General features: G+C 48.7%; 2 protein-coding genes and 1 non-coding gene across 4 annotated transcripts; 2 read left to right on the forward strand and 1 right to left on the reverse strand.

Moving 5' to 3' along the window:
- Positions 1–223: 223 nt before the first annotated feature.
- LOC125545729 (leucine-rich repeat receptor protein kinase MSP1) lies at positions 224–7,237 on the forward strand. The gene is made up of 4 exons (XM_048709757.1): positions 224–445; positions 558–736; positions 2,618–2,735; positions 3,071–7,237. The coding sequence occupies exons 3-4, from the start codon at positions 2,724–2,726 to the stop codon at positions 6,992–6,994; spliced, it is 3,936 nt and encodes a 1,311-aa protein (XP_048565714.1). The 5' UTR covers positions 224–445; positions 558–736; positions 2,618–2,723; the 3' UTR covers positions 6,995–7,237.
- A 1,789-nt stretch (positions 7,238–9,026) lies between these two features.
- Positions 9,027–12,138, reverse strand: LOC125545730 (putative pentatricopeptide repeat-containing protein At5g13230, mitochondrial). Of its 2 annotated transcripts, none has more exons than XM_048709759.1 (2): positions 9,423–12,138; positions 9,027–9,330 (listed from the first exon to the last, which is right to left on the reverse strand). In XM_048709759.1, exon 1 carries the CDS (start codon positions 12,037–12,039, stop codon positions 9,553–9,555), a length of 2,487 nt encoding a protein of 828 aa, XP_048565716.1. In that variant the 5' UTR covers positions 12,040–12,138; the 3' UTR covers positions 9,027–9,330; positions 9,423–9,552. The 2 variants fall into 2 exon arrangements, with proteins under 2 accessions (XP_048565716.1, XP_048565715.1); XM_048709758.1 differs by having other exon boundaries at positions 9,407–12,138.
- A 172-nt stretch (positions 12,139–12,310) lies between these two features.
- LOC125549809 lies at positions 12,311–12,413 on the forward strand. The gene has a single exon (XR_007301521.1). It is a non-coding gene; the product is annotated as a U6 spliceosomal RNA (small nuclear RNA).
- The last annotated feature ends 522 nt before the right edge of the window (positions 12,414–12,935 follow it).

Genomic DNA, 12,935 nt, shown 5'->3' on the forward strand with positions numbered 1-12,935 from the left:
GGAAGCAAAAATACATGGGCTGTGCATATGGCACAGGTCATTTACCCATTTTCCTGCGCAAACATAGACGCAGTGGTGACGTTTCTTGCGAGAAGGGTAGGCGACTTGGTGGCCATGGGAAGGAAACGTGACCGCTGCTCATCATATCGTTAACGGCGAAGGCAGCAAGCACAGGAGAGGCAAGAGAACAGAGCACGCAGGCCACCTTTTTTGCCACCCCAAACCGCCTCGTCCTCTCGTCCTCTCCTCCGCCCGCCCCACAAACCCCAAACCCCAGTCAGTGCGCGAGTACGTACGCTCTCGGCTCTCCTCCCTCCCACCCGCTGCCTGCCGCCGCTCGCTCGCTCGCCCGCCGCGCGCGCACGCCCATCTCGTGCGCGCCCCACCTAACCCGACGACCCCCGCGGGAGCACGCCGCCGTCCGCCACCGCCCCGGCATTGCGAGGTGCGCGCGCGAGCCGATCGTCCTCCCCTCTCCTCCTCTCCCCGGCCGGTCCCGCCCGCCGCGCTCTCCCTCTCTCTCGCCCGCTGCTCACGCCCCTCCCTCGTCCCTGCAGGTGCGCGAACCGCGGGCGCGGCCCCGTCTCCCTCCGCCCGCCCGCCTCCTTGGCTCCGCCTCCAGCGCACGGAGAAGCGGCGGCTGAAGCGGCTCGTCGGCTCCACGGCGGTGGCGGCCAGCGCTCGCGCGGCCCTGGCGCGCCCCTGCTCCCGCGCCTCCGCATCTGTCACCGTCGCGGTATGCACCAACCACACCGCTGCACGCGCGTGTCTTTGTTTCGTTCTCGTCATCTCGGATTAATCGCAACAGCGGCACTTTTTTCAGTAGACTGATTGCTGTCAAATGTTGTTGTGGTAGAAGGCCCAATTTGTTTGCCGATTTATTCGGGATTTTTTTCTTCTGTTGCTCACTAGTACTCCGTTTGCGAATTGTGTGCAACTTTGTGTGGAACCATCTGCTGTTTCTTCGATTTTCCTCCCTTGTCGCGAAAATGCGAATTGACCGTCCGGGGAGATCTTTCTACGGCAGAGAGTGGGATTCCTCCTTGCCCTCCTCAAAATCCCCGTTGGGCCTCGAATAAGTGGTTTGCTGCGGCGGGGTTCTCTAATCTGGGGTTTGCAACTTCACGGGGGTGGAGGAGGATCACTGCGGCTTCTCCGTGACGGGTCTTCCTAATTATAGCTTTGTTCTTGAACAATTATTCCATATGCAACGCTGTACTCACTGCAGAGTATTTTCCTTCCTTTTTGGGTGTTTTTTGATGGAGCTTTTCACTGTTCCTGTCCTGTTCGTCTCCCAGAATCTTACTACTGTTTGTATTTTCCCCCTCAAAATTCTCCTTCAGTGTTTCTGGGTTCCAATTCCTTTCGTTCTGCTCGCCTTTTTTCCCCTTGACGAAAAAAATGTTTGGTAATTTCTGTTCCTGCAAATTCCGTCCCCGGTTTCGCCGTCGTGGCGTCAGTTCAGTTAAACCCAACCCCTTCGTGCTGTCTCGGGCTACGCACGTACTTACTCTTTTGCAGCGGCCGTAGACTCCCACGGCTGGCCGCACTTTTGTTTTGTGCGCACACTTGAATGCAGTAGAACTACATTTAATATACTATAATCGGTCGCATATAAACAAATCGCTCCCAAATGATGGCCCAAATCACTGGAGAAAACATTCTACAAGTGGTAGTACTAGTCTGGTTCTTCATGTTTTGCTTAGATTAGTTGTAATCGTGGTAAGGATCTGGCTCTCCATCTTTATCCTGCAAACAAGAAAAAGATCTGATATCTTTAGGCAGAAATGCTGGTAGTGGCAGTAACCCCCTTTGCAATTACCCCCCGCAAATTTGTATTATTGTCACCCATTGCCTCTCTGAATCGGTCCAGTCCAATCGCTGTTCTGGCTCCCAGGTTTAAAGAACCAGGATCAGAGAGCCCGGTCAGAGGCTTCAGAGATTCGTGTGATGGGGAGGGGGCACGATTTGACGTGGTTCTTGTCATTTAATCCGCAGCGGTGGAGGTGTATGGAGCACGACTGTTCTGTGCTCAGCTTGCGTATGTGTCGCCACCTGCTGAATCTCGTGGGGAAGGGGATGTGTGTGGGAGTAGTCTTTCTTGTGCCCTGCGGTCCGTCGCTTTTCCTTTCCTCCCTGTGCAGGAGGTGGCATCCCTGCCTGCCTGCATTTATGATGCTGCATGCTTGGTTTTGTGCCATCTGATCTGATGTAAAGCTGCACCCCTACCATGCAGCATTACTATACCACCCTTTCTCGTTATAGGAAAACAGTGGAGTGGCTTGTGAATTTGTTGGATGGATGTTTCGTGGGCATCCTTGTGTCCTACCCCGACGCATTAGGGAGGGGTTTAACTTGTGCTGCTGTTTTCTCCTTTGAGTTTCCTGGGTTTGTTATGGTAGTGTGTTGCTCCTTTTGGAGACTAGGGTAACTAATCACCACCGGGGTTTCCCCGGGTCTGAGGAAATGCTAACTGAGAGTATTTATAACTTGTGGGTCTTCCGTTGTGTTGTGTGATGTTACTGAACTGTAATGGGCTTGCTTGTTTACTTATTCTTGTGTCTTGAGCTGAGCATTACATGCATGAAGCTGACTGCTGTTTCTTCTTTTTCTTCAGGAGTTCAGGGTGTATTTCTGAGGGGAGCGTATTACATTTGATTGAGTTGAGCTTTTCATCTGCTGTTTCTCTATTGTAACTAATAGCAGCAAAGAAAGAGCGTCATATGATTGAGAAGGTAGTCACTGTAAATCCCTGCTTGAGCTCTATGCTTGTACAACTTTTGATTGCTCGTTTACATCAAAGTGTGATTAAAATCTACCAAGTTCTATAATGTACAAGCCATTTGTTTTGAAGCCTTGAACATCCATTCTGGTTCAGATAAATAAAAACCTGACCATTACTTCAATTGTTGCTTCCTCATAAGCTAAAGGAAAAGTTGAATTTCCTTTTGTGCCACATCACATAGAACATCTCATTTTTTCCGCACTGACATAGCGAAGATGACGAACTTTTGACATATGTCCTATGTGGTTCTTTTGAAAGCTGCTGACATGTTTATCTCTTATGCAGATTGAACGCTACACAAGTCCAAAGAACATAATAGCAATGGGATCTCAGAGCATCTGCCTTCTCATTCTTCTTGTGATCTTCATCCCCAGCCCTGTCATGTCTGAATCAAGTGATATAAAAAGCTTATTCACTCTGAGGCACTCAATTGCTGAAGAAAAAGGTTTCCTTCGCAGCTGGTTTGATTCAGAAACTCCCCCATGCAGCTGGTTAGGTATAACCTGTTCGGGGCGTAGCGTTGTGGCCATAGACTTGTCCTCCATGCCACTCTACGTCCGGTTTCCTTCATGCATCGGGGCATTCGAGTCGCTTGTTCTGCTGAACTTAAGTGGGTGTGGGTTTACCGGTGAGCTTCCAGACACCCTGGGGAATTTGCAGCGTCTTCAGTACCTAGAACTGAACGATAACCAGCTTACTGGGCCCCTGCCTCCTTCATTATATACCTTGAAGATGCTGAAAGAAATGGTGCTTGACAACAACTTATTACATGGACAACTGAGCCCTGCAATTGCTCAGTTGCAGCATCTCACCAAGCTGTCCATATCCGGGAATTCCATCTCTGGTGGCATTCCTACAGAGTTGGGCAGTCTGCAGAACCTAGAGTTCCTGGACCTTCACATGAACAGCCTAAATGGATCAATACCAGCAGCTTTTCGTAATCTGTCTCAGCTGTTGCATCTTGATCTAAGCCAGAATAACCTCAGTGGATTAATATTTTCTGGAATAAGCTCATTGGTGAACCTTATGTCACTTGATCTGTCCTCAAACAATTTTATGGGGCCAATACCTAGGGAGATTGGTCAATTGGAAAACCTTCGACTGCTGATTTTGGGCCAAAATGCGTTCACCGCGAGCATTCCAGAAGAAATTGGTAATCTGAAGCGGCTTCAAGTACTTCTGCTCCCTGAATGCAAACTTACAGGCACCATCCCTTGGTCAATCAGCGGTCTTGTAAGCCTGGAGGAATTTGACATATCAGAGAACCGCTTCGATGCTGAACTCCCAACATCCATCGGTCTGCTTGGCAATCTGACACAGCTGATTGCGAAGAATGCAGGGCTCAGGGGGAGCATACCGAAAGAACTAAGTAACTGCAAGAAGATTACTCTCATAAATCTGTCATTTAATGCCTTCACTGGCTCCATCCCTGAAGAACTTGCAGAACTGGAAACTGTTATCTCTTTTTCTGTGGAAGGGAACAAACTATCAGGCAATATTCCAGATTGGATAAGAAACTGGGCAAATGCAAGATCTATATCGCTGGGTCAAAACTTGTTCAGTGGACCTTTGCCATTGCTGCCATTGCAGCATCTGCTCAGTTTCTCTGCAGAAACCAACCGTCTCTCAGGTTCTGTCCCTGCTGAGATGTGTCAAGACAACTCCCTGCAAACACTCATACTGCATGATAACAATCTGACTGGAAGTATCGAGGAAACTTTTAAAGGATGCACAAACCTCACCGAGCTGAACTTGCTAGGTAACCATCTTCATGGAGAGATACCAGGGTACCTAGCTGAGCTGCCTTTAGTTAGTCTGGAATTGTCCCTAAACAATTTCACAGGAATGCTGCCTGACAGGTTGTGGGAGTCATCAACTCTTTTGCAGATCTCTCTCAGCAATAATCAGATTACCGGCCAGATCCCAGATAGCATTGGTAGGCTGTCCAGCTTGCAGAGGTTGCAGATTGACAATAACTATTTGGAAGGACCCATACCACAGTCTGTTGGCTATCTACGAAATCTGACTATTCTGTCTCTGCATGGCAATCGGTTATCTGGGAACATTCCAATAGAACTCTTCAACTGCCGAAACCTTGCTACACTCGACCTGAGCTCTAATAATCTGACTGGGCACATCCCGAGGGCCATATCTAACTTGACATTGCTCAATAGCTTGATTTTGTCTTATAACCAGCTCTCTGGTGCTATTCCTGCTGAGATCTGTGTGGGGTTTGAAAATGAGGTTCACCCTGACTCGGAGTTTGTGCAGCATAACGGCCTTCTTGATCTGTCATACAACCGGTTGACTGGTCAGATTCCGGCAGCAATAAAGAAGTGTTCTATGCTGATGGTGCTAAACCTGCAAGGCAACTTGCTAAATGGCACCATTCCCTCAGAGCTTGGTGAGCTGACAAATCTTACAAGCATTAATCTGTCTTCTAATGGATTAGTTGGACCGATGCTTCCTTGGTCTGCACCATTGGTACAACTTCAAGGCCTTATTCTATCAAACAACCACCTAAATGGAACCATTCCTGTTGAGATAGGCCAAGTTCTTCCCAAAATTTCAATGCTAGACTTGTCCGGTAATGTACTTACCGGAAGTCTACCCCAGTCTTTGCTGTGCAACAAATATCTGAACCGCCTGGATGTCAGTAACAACAATCTCTCTGGGAAAATTTTATTCTTTTGTCCCATGGACGGAGAATCCTCAAGCTCACTGCTGTTCTTCAATTCCAGCAGTAACCATTTCTCAGGGACCCTAGATGAGTCTATCTCGAACTTCACACAACTGTCTTCTCTTGATATCCACAACAATAGCCTCACTGGAAGCTTACCATCAGCACTCTCTGATCTCAGCTTTTTGAACTATCTTGACCTCTCAAGCAATGATTTCTATGGTGTCATCCCTTGTGGTATTTGCAATATATTTGGCCTCACATTTGCCAACTTCTCTGGTAACCACATCGACATGTTCAGCTCATCAGATTGTGCAGCAGGAGGTGTTTGCTCCACTAATGGCACTGGTCGTAGGGTGGCTCATCCATCTCATCGAGTTCGAAGATTAGGGATCATTTGTATCCTTTCACTTGCTGTCATCATTGTGCTAGTACTTCTGGTGTTTTATCTGAGACACAAACTATCGAGGAACAGTTCATTGGTTATTGTGCCCGCCGGTAAGGCCAAGGCTACTGTTGAGCCAACCTCAAGTGATGAGCTCCTAGGAAGGAAGTCACGGGAACCTCTGAGTATCAATCTTGCAACTTTTCAGCATTCACTGTTGCGGGTCACCACTGATGATATACTGAAAGCCACAAAGAATTTCAGTAAAGAACACATCATAGGCGATGGTGGCTTTGGCACTGTCTATAGGGCGGCACTCCCTGAAGGTCGGAGAGTCGCGATCAAGAGGCTTCACGGTGGCCATCAGTTCCAGGGTGACCGTGAATTCCTAGCTGAGATGGAGACCATTGGAAAGGTGAAGCACCCAAACCTTGTTCCCCTGCTTGGTTACTGTGTTTGTGGCGACGAACGGTTCCTGATCTATGAGTACATGGAGAATGGGAGCCTTGAGATATGGCTGAGGAACCGAGCAGATGCGGTTGAAGCGCTTGGATGGCCAGACCGTCTCAAGATCTGCCTCGGTTCTGCCCATGGACTTGCTTTTCTTCATGAAGGATTTGTGCCTCATATCATCCACCGGGACATGAAATCAAGCAACATCCTGCTGGACGTGAACTTCGAGCCGAGGGTCTCTGACTTTGGCCTCGCAAGGATAATCAGCGCGTGCGAGACTCATGTCAGCACCGACATCGCCGGTACATTTGGATACATCCCCCCAGAGTACGGCCAGACAATGAAATCCAGCACGAAAGGCGACGTGTACAGCTTCGGCGTCGTAATGCTGGAGCTGCTTACAGGACGGCCACCTACAGGGCAAGAAGACTTGGAAGGTGGTGGGAACCTCGTCGGCTGGGTACGATGGGTGATCGCTCGCGGGACGAGGAACGAGCTGTTTGATCCTTGCCTGCCAGTCTCAGGCGTGTGGCGGGAGCAGATGGTGCGTGTGCTCGGCATCGCCCTGGACTGCACCGCGGACGAGCCGTGGAAGAGGCCAAGCATGGTGGAGGTGGTGAAGGGCCTCAAGATGACCCAGGCAATGGAGTGCGGACCTCTGGTGGTGACGGTGTCCAGGGGCGGCACATAGAGCTGGCCTCGTAGCACTGTTCTTGACAGTGATGTAATGTAATAATGTAGGCTGATGGTAGGTAACTTGTAGCTGTAGTTGGGACAAATGCTGGAGATTGTAAAAGAGATAAACCAGTGTTGCTCATGTTCAGGCTGTAGTTGGGACAAATGCTGTCGTATCTTAATTCATGTACTGTGTGTCAGTCACTCATGGCAGCATGGGTGTTTCACAAGCTCTGAAGATTGTTGTGCTGAAAGTTCACTTCTCCTTTCTTTTGTTTATGCATTTCAGAGAACTGATAGTTCTAAGCTCATGCTTTTTTGTCTGCTTTGCCAGATCCAGAGCTCTTATACTCTGTTGTTGTTCACTTTGTCGCTGCTGCTTTTGCTTTAACTGATTTTTTTTCTTCTGTGTCGTAGTGCACCATTGAACTCCTGGTAGTCTAGTTGTACTGGTTCTGCTCATCTGTTTGCCAGAATATGCTCTTCTGCTCTTCATTCTTCCTTTTGGGTTCTATGGAGGTTTTGAAAATACATCATGCAAAGTTATTGAATCTGCAAGCTTGTCTGCAATGGGCTGTCTCCAGGAAAAGAAAACGGTAATTGTCGACGACGATGCAAACTTGCGGCCTGAAAACTTGCAAAAGGAAGCTTCTGGAGGCAATGTCCCGGGCCCAGTTCATCTGAAAGAACGTGTTGCAACTATGCAAAAAGGCAGAGTTCTACCGGTGCCATTGCCACTTTCCTAGCTGACGACATGCTGGGCACACCGCTGCTATAGGTGACTCCTGATTATTTTCCTTTACTTATCTTTATTATTTATAGTGTGTTGAGTCCAGACTGTCTGATGTTCATTCCACAGGAACATCCTGGAGCAGCTTGTGAAGGGTAGTCAGTGCCGCCCACGCCGGCGACACGGGTGCAGCCGCCCGCCAGATCCATGCAGGGCCAGGATGCCGCCTCGACCACTGCCCAACTGCCCCGCTCGAGGTAGCCAGCCGCACCAACGGAGCCACCACGCCGCCTCCTGTCGACACCGGCGCGCCACCGCGACCCACCTGACCGCGACGCCCAGGCCCATCGAGGACGGCCCGCACCGCCCCCCACGCGCGTAGGGGCAAGAAGCCCCGCCGCCGCCTGCGCTGGCCGGACTTCGCCTGGTCGCGCCCAGTGGCGGCGGCGGGGGAGGAGAGGATGCGGGAGGGGGAAGAAGTCCGGCGGCTAGGGTTTCCATATGTTATACCATATGCACCTGCATTCCTGAACTTTAACTTAGGACAGTACATTCCCAATCTTAGGTGATAATATTTTTATCTAAAAGTAAGTATCTCTGAAACATCAAATATGCAACGGTTATGTATGTCTCATCGATCCTAAATTTAGTGAGCTTCAATATTCGCACCTGGTCAACTTTTCAAAACTTCAGCACTAACCAGGAAAACAAATTGAAGGTGCCCTTCTACTGTCTGTTGTGATGTACAACGGTGTTCAGTTCGCTGATCCATTTCAGGATACCCAAGAAAATCATCGATGAAGGCAGTATCCACAGTTTGCCAAATAAATCCCTGTCCTCCGGAGAAAGATGAAATGTTCTAATCTCTTTTGCTATCATAGCCAAAACAACCCTTTCACTTTAATCTTCACTGATCATGACAAGGCAATTTCATGATCAGAGGGTTTCACCAGAAACCGCACAAAACCTGAAGTTTTCTGTATCCTTCAATGTAACATTCTGGAGAGGGCTATCAGGTTTAATCAGGGATGAGGCCCACCATTTGGCTTGTGCCAGTGCTCTGCGGTTGCGTGTTCTAATCCCAGTTGATTGGGATGTGCACTAATCTTTCTCTCTCTCTCCTTTTCTAGTGTGTGTTGTATCTTGCCCTCCTGGGTTATACTCCCTCCGTTCCAGAATATAAGGTGTATTGGTTTCCGTGCAAGTCAACCATATGAATGTTTGACCAAGATTATAGAATAAAATAAAAACATCTGCAATACCTAATAGATTTAATATGAAACTACTTTTCATGATGGATCAAATGATATAAATTTCATATTGCGAATATTGATATATTTTTCTAAAAAACTCGGTCAAACACACACTTGTTTGACTTTTGAAAAAACAAATACACCTTATATAAAGGAATGGAGGGGGTACTATCCTTTCTACCTTTTCAATACATCGAGACGCAAGCCTTTTGCATTTTCTCTAAAGAAAGACATTCTGGAGAGGGTACATATACATCACAATGAGATACGTTCATGAAAAACCGTTGGCTCTATTGCATGTTTACCTTTGCTCAGTCCAGATCAAGCAAGCATTTCTTTTTGCAAATTATCCTGCTGATTGATGCCAACCTAGCACATTAAGGTAGAATTGATGAATACAAATGTTATTGAGAGATCAATACAGGATTTAGTTCACAAAGTGTACCTGGTACATGATTCACCTGAACAAAGAGTGCTCTTTTATGTCCAGCAAATCATCAACATAATCATTTCAATCAGCAATCCAGTATTACTAAAGGTGATGCAAATCAATGAGCAGCTCCCCTTAATACATGAATGGACAATAGAACATCACCAATAGTCACCACATGAGCATGTTCCCTTGTCAAAATGATGAAAGCGATTGATGTCTCTCACAATAATTTCTTGTTTGACTATTTTGGATATCACCTTAAATATGGCATGGCAATCCAAGCAGGAGCGCAAATTCTTCATTATCCGAATTGGATGTCCAGGCAGTGTCATCACAAGCCCATATGCTAAAGCCAATCTCTCACTATGCACCCACAGCATGCGAGCCTTTTGTTCCTCATCTACGTCATGCAACACTACGTTAGTATCAGGAACATAACCTGCCCTATGGGTTTTCAGGTTTAGCCATTCTAGCATAGCATGTATCACTCGCATATCTGGATGGTCTTCCAACCCTACTGAAAAGGCATGAACTTCACCCTTCATCTCAACCCAACTAAGACCAGTCTCCTTCCTTACACCTATATTCCTCATTGATTTCCTCAAAAGAGCAACTTCATCCAAATTTCCAGCTGCAGAATACATGTTTGATAGCAAGACATAAGTTGTCTCGTCTTGTGGTTCAATCTCAAGCACCTTCTCTGCAGAAAATCTCCCCAGATCCACATTTTTATGCACTATACAGGAGCTAAGCAATGCACGCCAAACCATAGCAGATGGTGCTGAAGGGATATCTCCAATAAAGTTCAGAGCATCATGCAGACGGCCAGCACGTCCTAGAAGCCTAACAATGCAAGTGTAATGCTCCATGGATGGTTTGATGCCATGATCAAGCTTCATAGAATTAAACAGAGAGAGTCCTTGGCTCACTAAACCCGTGCTACCATAGACAGACAGGAGAGCAACAAAAGTGATATCGTTAGCTTGAATACCATTTTTGTTCATCCTGTCAAAAAGTTCTCGGGCCTGTGCAACATGTCCATGAACAGCATATCCTGAGATTATGGCATTCCATGAAATTAAATCATGTTCTTTCTGAGTTTCAAATATCTTGCGAGCATCTCTGATGCATCCACACTTTGCATATGAATCAATAAGTGAATTGCTTACAATGGTGTCACTGTTGAATGTGGATTTCTCAACCAAACAGTGAACCTGGCCAACATGATTGATGGATGCTGTGCTTGCGCAAGCCCGGAGCACGCTTGAGTATGTAACTTGAGTTGAAGGTGCTGTAGCAGCACGCATTTCACGGAATACAGTCAAAGCATCTTCTCCAAAACCAGACTGGCTGTAACCAACAATAATTGTGTTCCAGCTCACCTCGTTGGCATCCCGCAATGATGAGAAGATCTTGAGTGAGCTTTCCATGTCGCTGCACTTGGCATAGAGATCCATTAGTGCATTTCCAACAAATAACTCAGACTCATGACCAATCTTTATAGCATTGCTATGAATTTGCTCGCCTAGGTCCAAGAGGGGCATATTAGCACAAGCTTGCAGAACACTTGATAGACTAAATTCATTAGGCACCACAGAAGACCGCATCATTTTGATGAACAGCTCGAAGGCCTGCTCGTTCTGATTGCTCTGTGCGTACAGGGATATCATAAAACTCCAAAGTATCACATCATCATGGGGAACCATCTCAAAAGCCAAGCGGGCATCCTCAATACCCCCACATTTGGCATACATATCAAGCAGCGCACCACAAACGCGAGGCTCAGCATCATAAAGCGTTTTTATTGAACAGGCATGGATACCTTTGCCTAGCACAACCGACGACAAGCACACGGCAGCCCTGAGCACACTGGTGAGTGCAAAGGGGTTGATCTTAGAAACCGCCACCCTCATCTCCCGGAAAACCTCAAGCGCGTCCTCCGGGCGGTTATTCTCAGAATAGCAAGAAACCATAGCAGTCCAAGCAACGGCATCCTTACCCACGATCCGATCAAACAGGCGCCTTGCATCACCGACAGCCCCGCACATGGAGTAGGCGTCGATCAGCGCAGACCCGACAAAGGCGTTCTGGTCATGGCCCAGCTTGCACGCGCAAGCGTGCACGCCCCAGGCGAGCCCCAGAGCGTCCATGGCAACAACCAGCTTCAGCACCGAGGTGAGCACGAACTGGTTCACCTCGTGCCCCTCCCGCCGCAGCCTCCGGAACAGCGCCGTCGCCGGCTCAAACTCCCCCCGCAGCGCATGGGCCTGGAGGAGCGTGACGAAAGACACCATGTTCCGCTCCGGCAGCCCGTCGAACACCCTGCGCGCGCCGGCGAAGGGCCCGAGCTTGGCGTACAGGTTGATCAGGACGTTGGCGCAGAAGAGGTCGAGGCTGCCGCCCCGCACGACGTGGCCGTGCACGGCGCGGCCGCCGCGGGCGTCTCCGCGCGCGACGCAGCCCTGCAGCAGCCTGGCGCACGCGTGCGCGTCGACCCCGGGCCCGCGCCCGGGTTCGGGGAGGGCGAGCGAGGTGAGCTCGTCGTCGAGCCACTGCAGCGCCGCGTTGGCCGCGAGGTCGCGGCGGGGCGGGCGCGTGTGGTGAGAGACGGCCGGGAGGAGGCGGCGGCTCGCACGCCGGATCATCGCCCGTGGCGGGACTGGCGGGCGGCAGCGGCAGCGCACCGACTAGAATTTTTTTTTGGTCCCAGTTATTACAGTCCAAATGTCCCAACCCCCACCCGGTTGGGCCCCAGTCTACCGAATTAGGGCCGCGGAAGAGGATGCAGCCCACGCGAGGCGCTGGTGCTGGAGACCGGCGAGGCGGATGGCAACAGACCAGCCGATGTTTAGTACCACCTCGGCTACCGAAGAGACCTACACCCAGCTTATAAGCCCGCTTGCGATAGCTAAATCTGTCCCTTCGGGGACATCCGATAAAATTGGAACGATACAGAGAAGATTAGCATGGCCCCTGCGCAAGGATGACACGCACAAATCGAGAAATGGTCCAAATTTTTTTTAGGTTTCGCGCGCAGGTCCTTTTTCTTCTCACACATATGGCCCTGGTATCTTACTTCCACACCCTCGCTTCTTTGTGAACGCTTACAGATAGGTCCTTTCTTCTATTTGTAGCCCCCTGATTTGTTTACAACGCAGTCCTGTTGGTGTTGGAGCTTCACTTGCGAACTGGTCCTCCAACTTTTCTTTTAAGATATATACAGTCCTCTTGGCAATTCGCTTGTACGTTGGGCACAACTGTGGTTCAATTTTGTGAACCAACTTGGCAGCTCCCTTATGCAGCCTGTTGTCGGTTTCCTCCTGTAACTTTTCTGAAACACTATATGTAGACTTTTTTATGAGCAACGATATACGACGAGACATATTTTTGGATCACTTTTTGCTGCTAACATATACGGTATACATTGATGATTCATGTTATTTCGTTCGATTAAGAGCATATTTGAAGGAGAAGAGAAATGTGCCATTGTTGACTACAAACTGATACTCCAGCACAATTTCCTCATGTAATTGTACCAGTT

Source organism: Triticum urartu, chromosome 3 (assembly GCF_003073215.2).
Source record: "Triticum urartu cultivar G1812 chromosome 3, Tu2.1, whole genome shotgun sequence".
NCBI classification, from domain to species: Eukaryota; Viridiplantae; Streptophyta; class Magnoliopsida; order Poales; family Poaceae; genus Triticum; species Triticum urartu.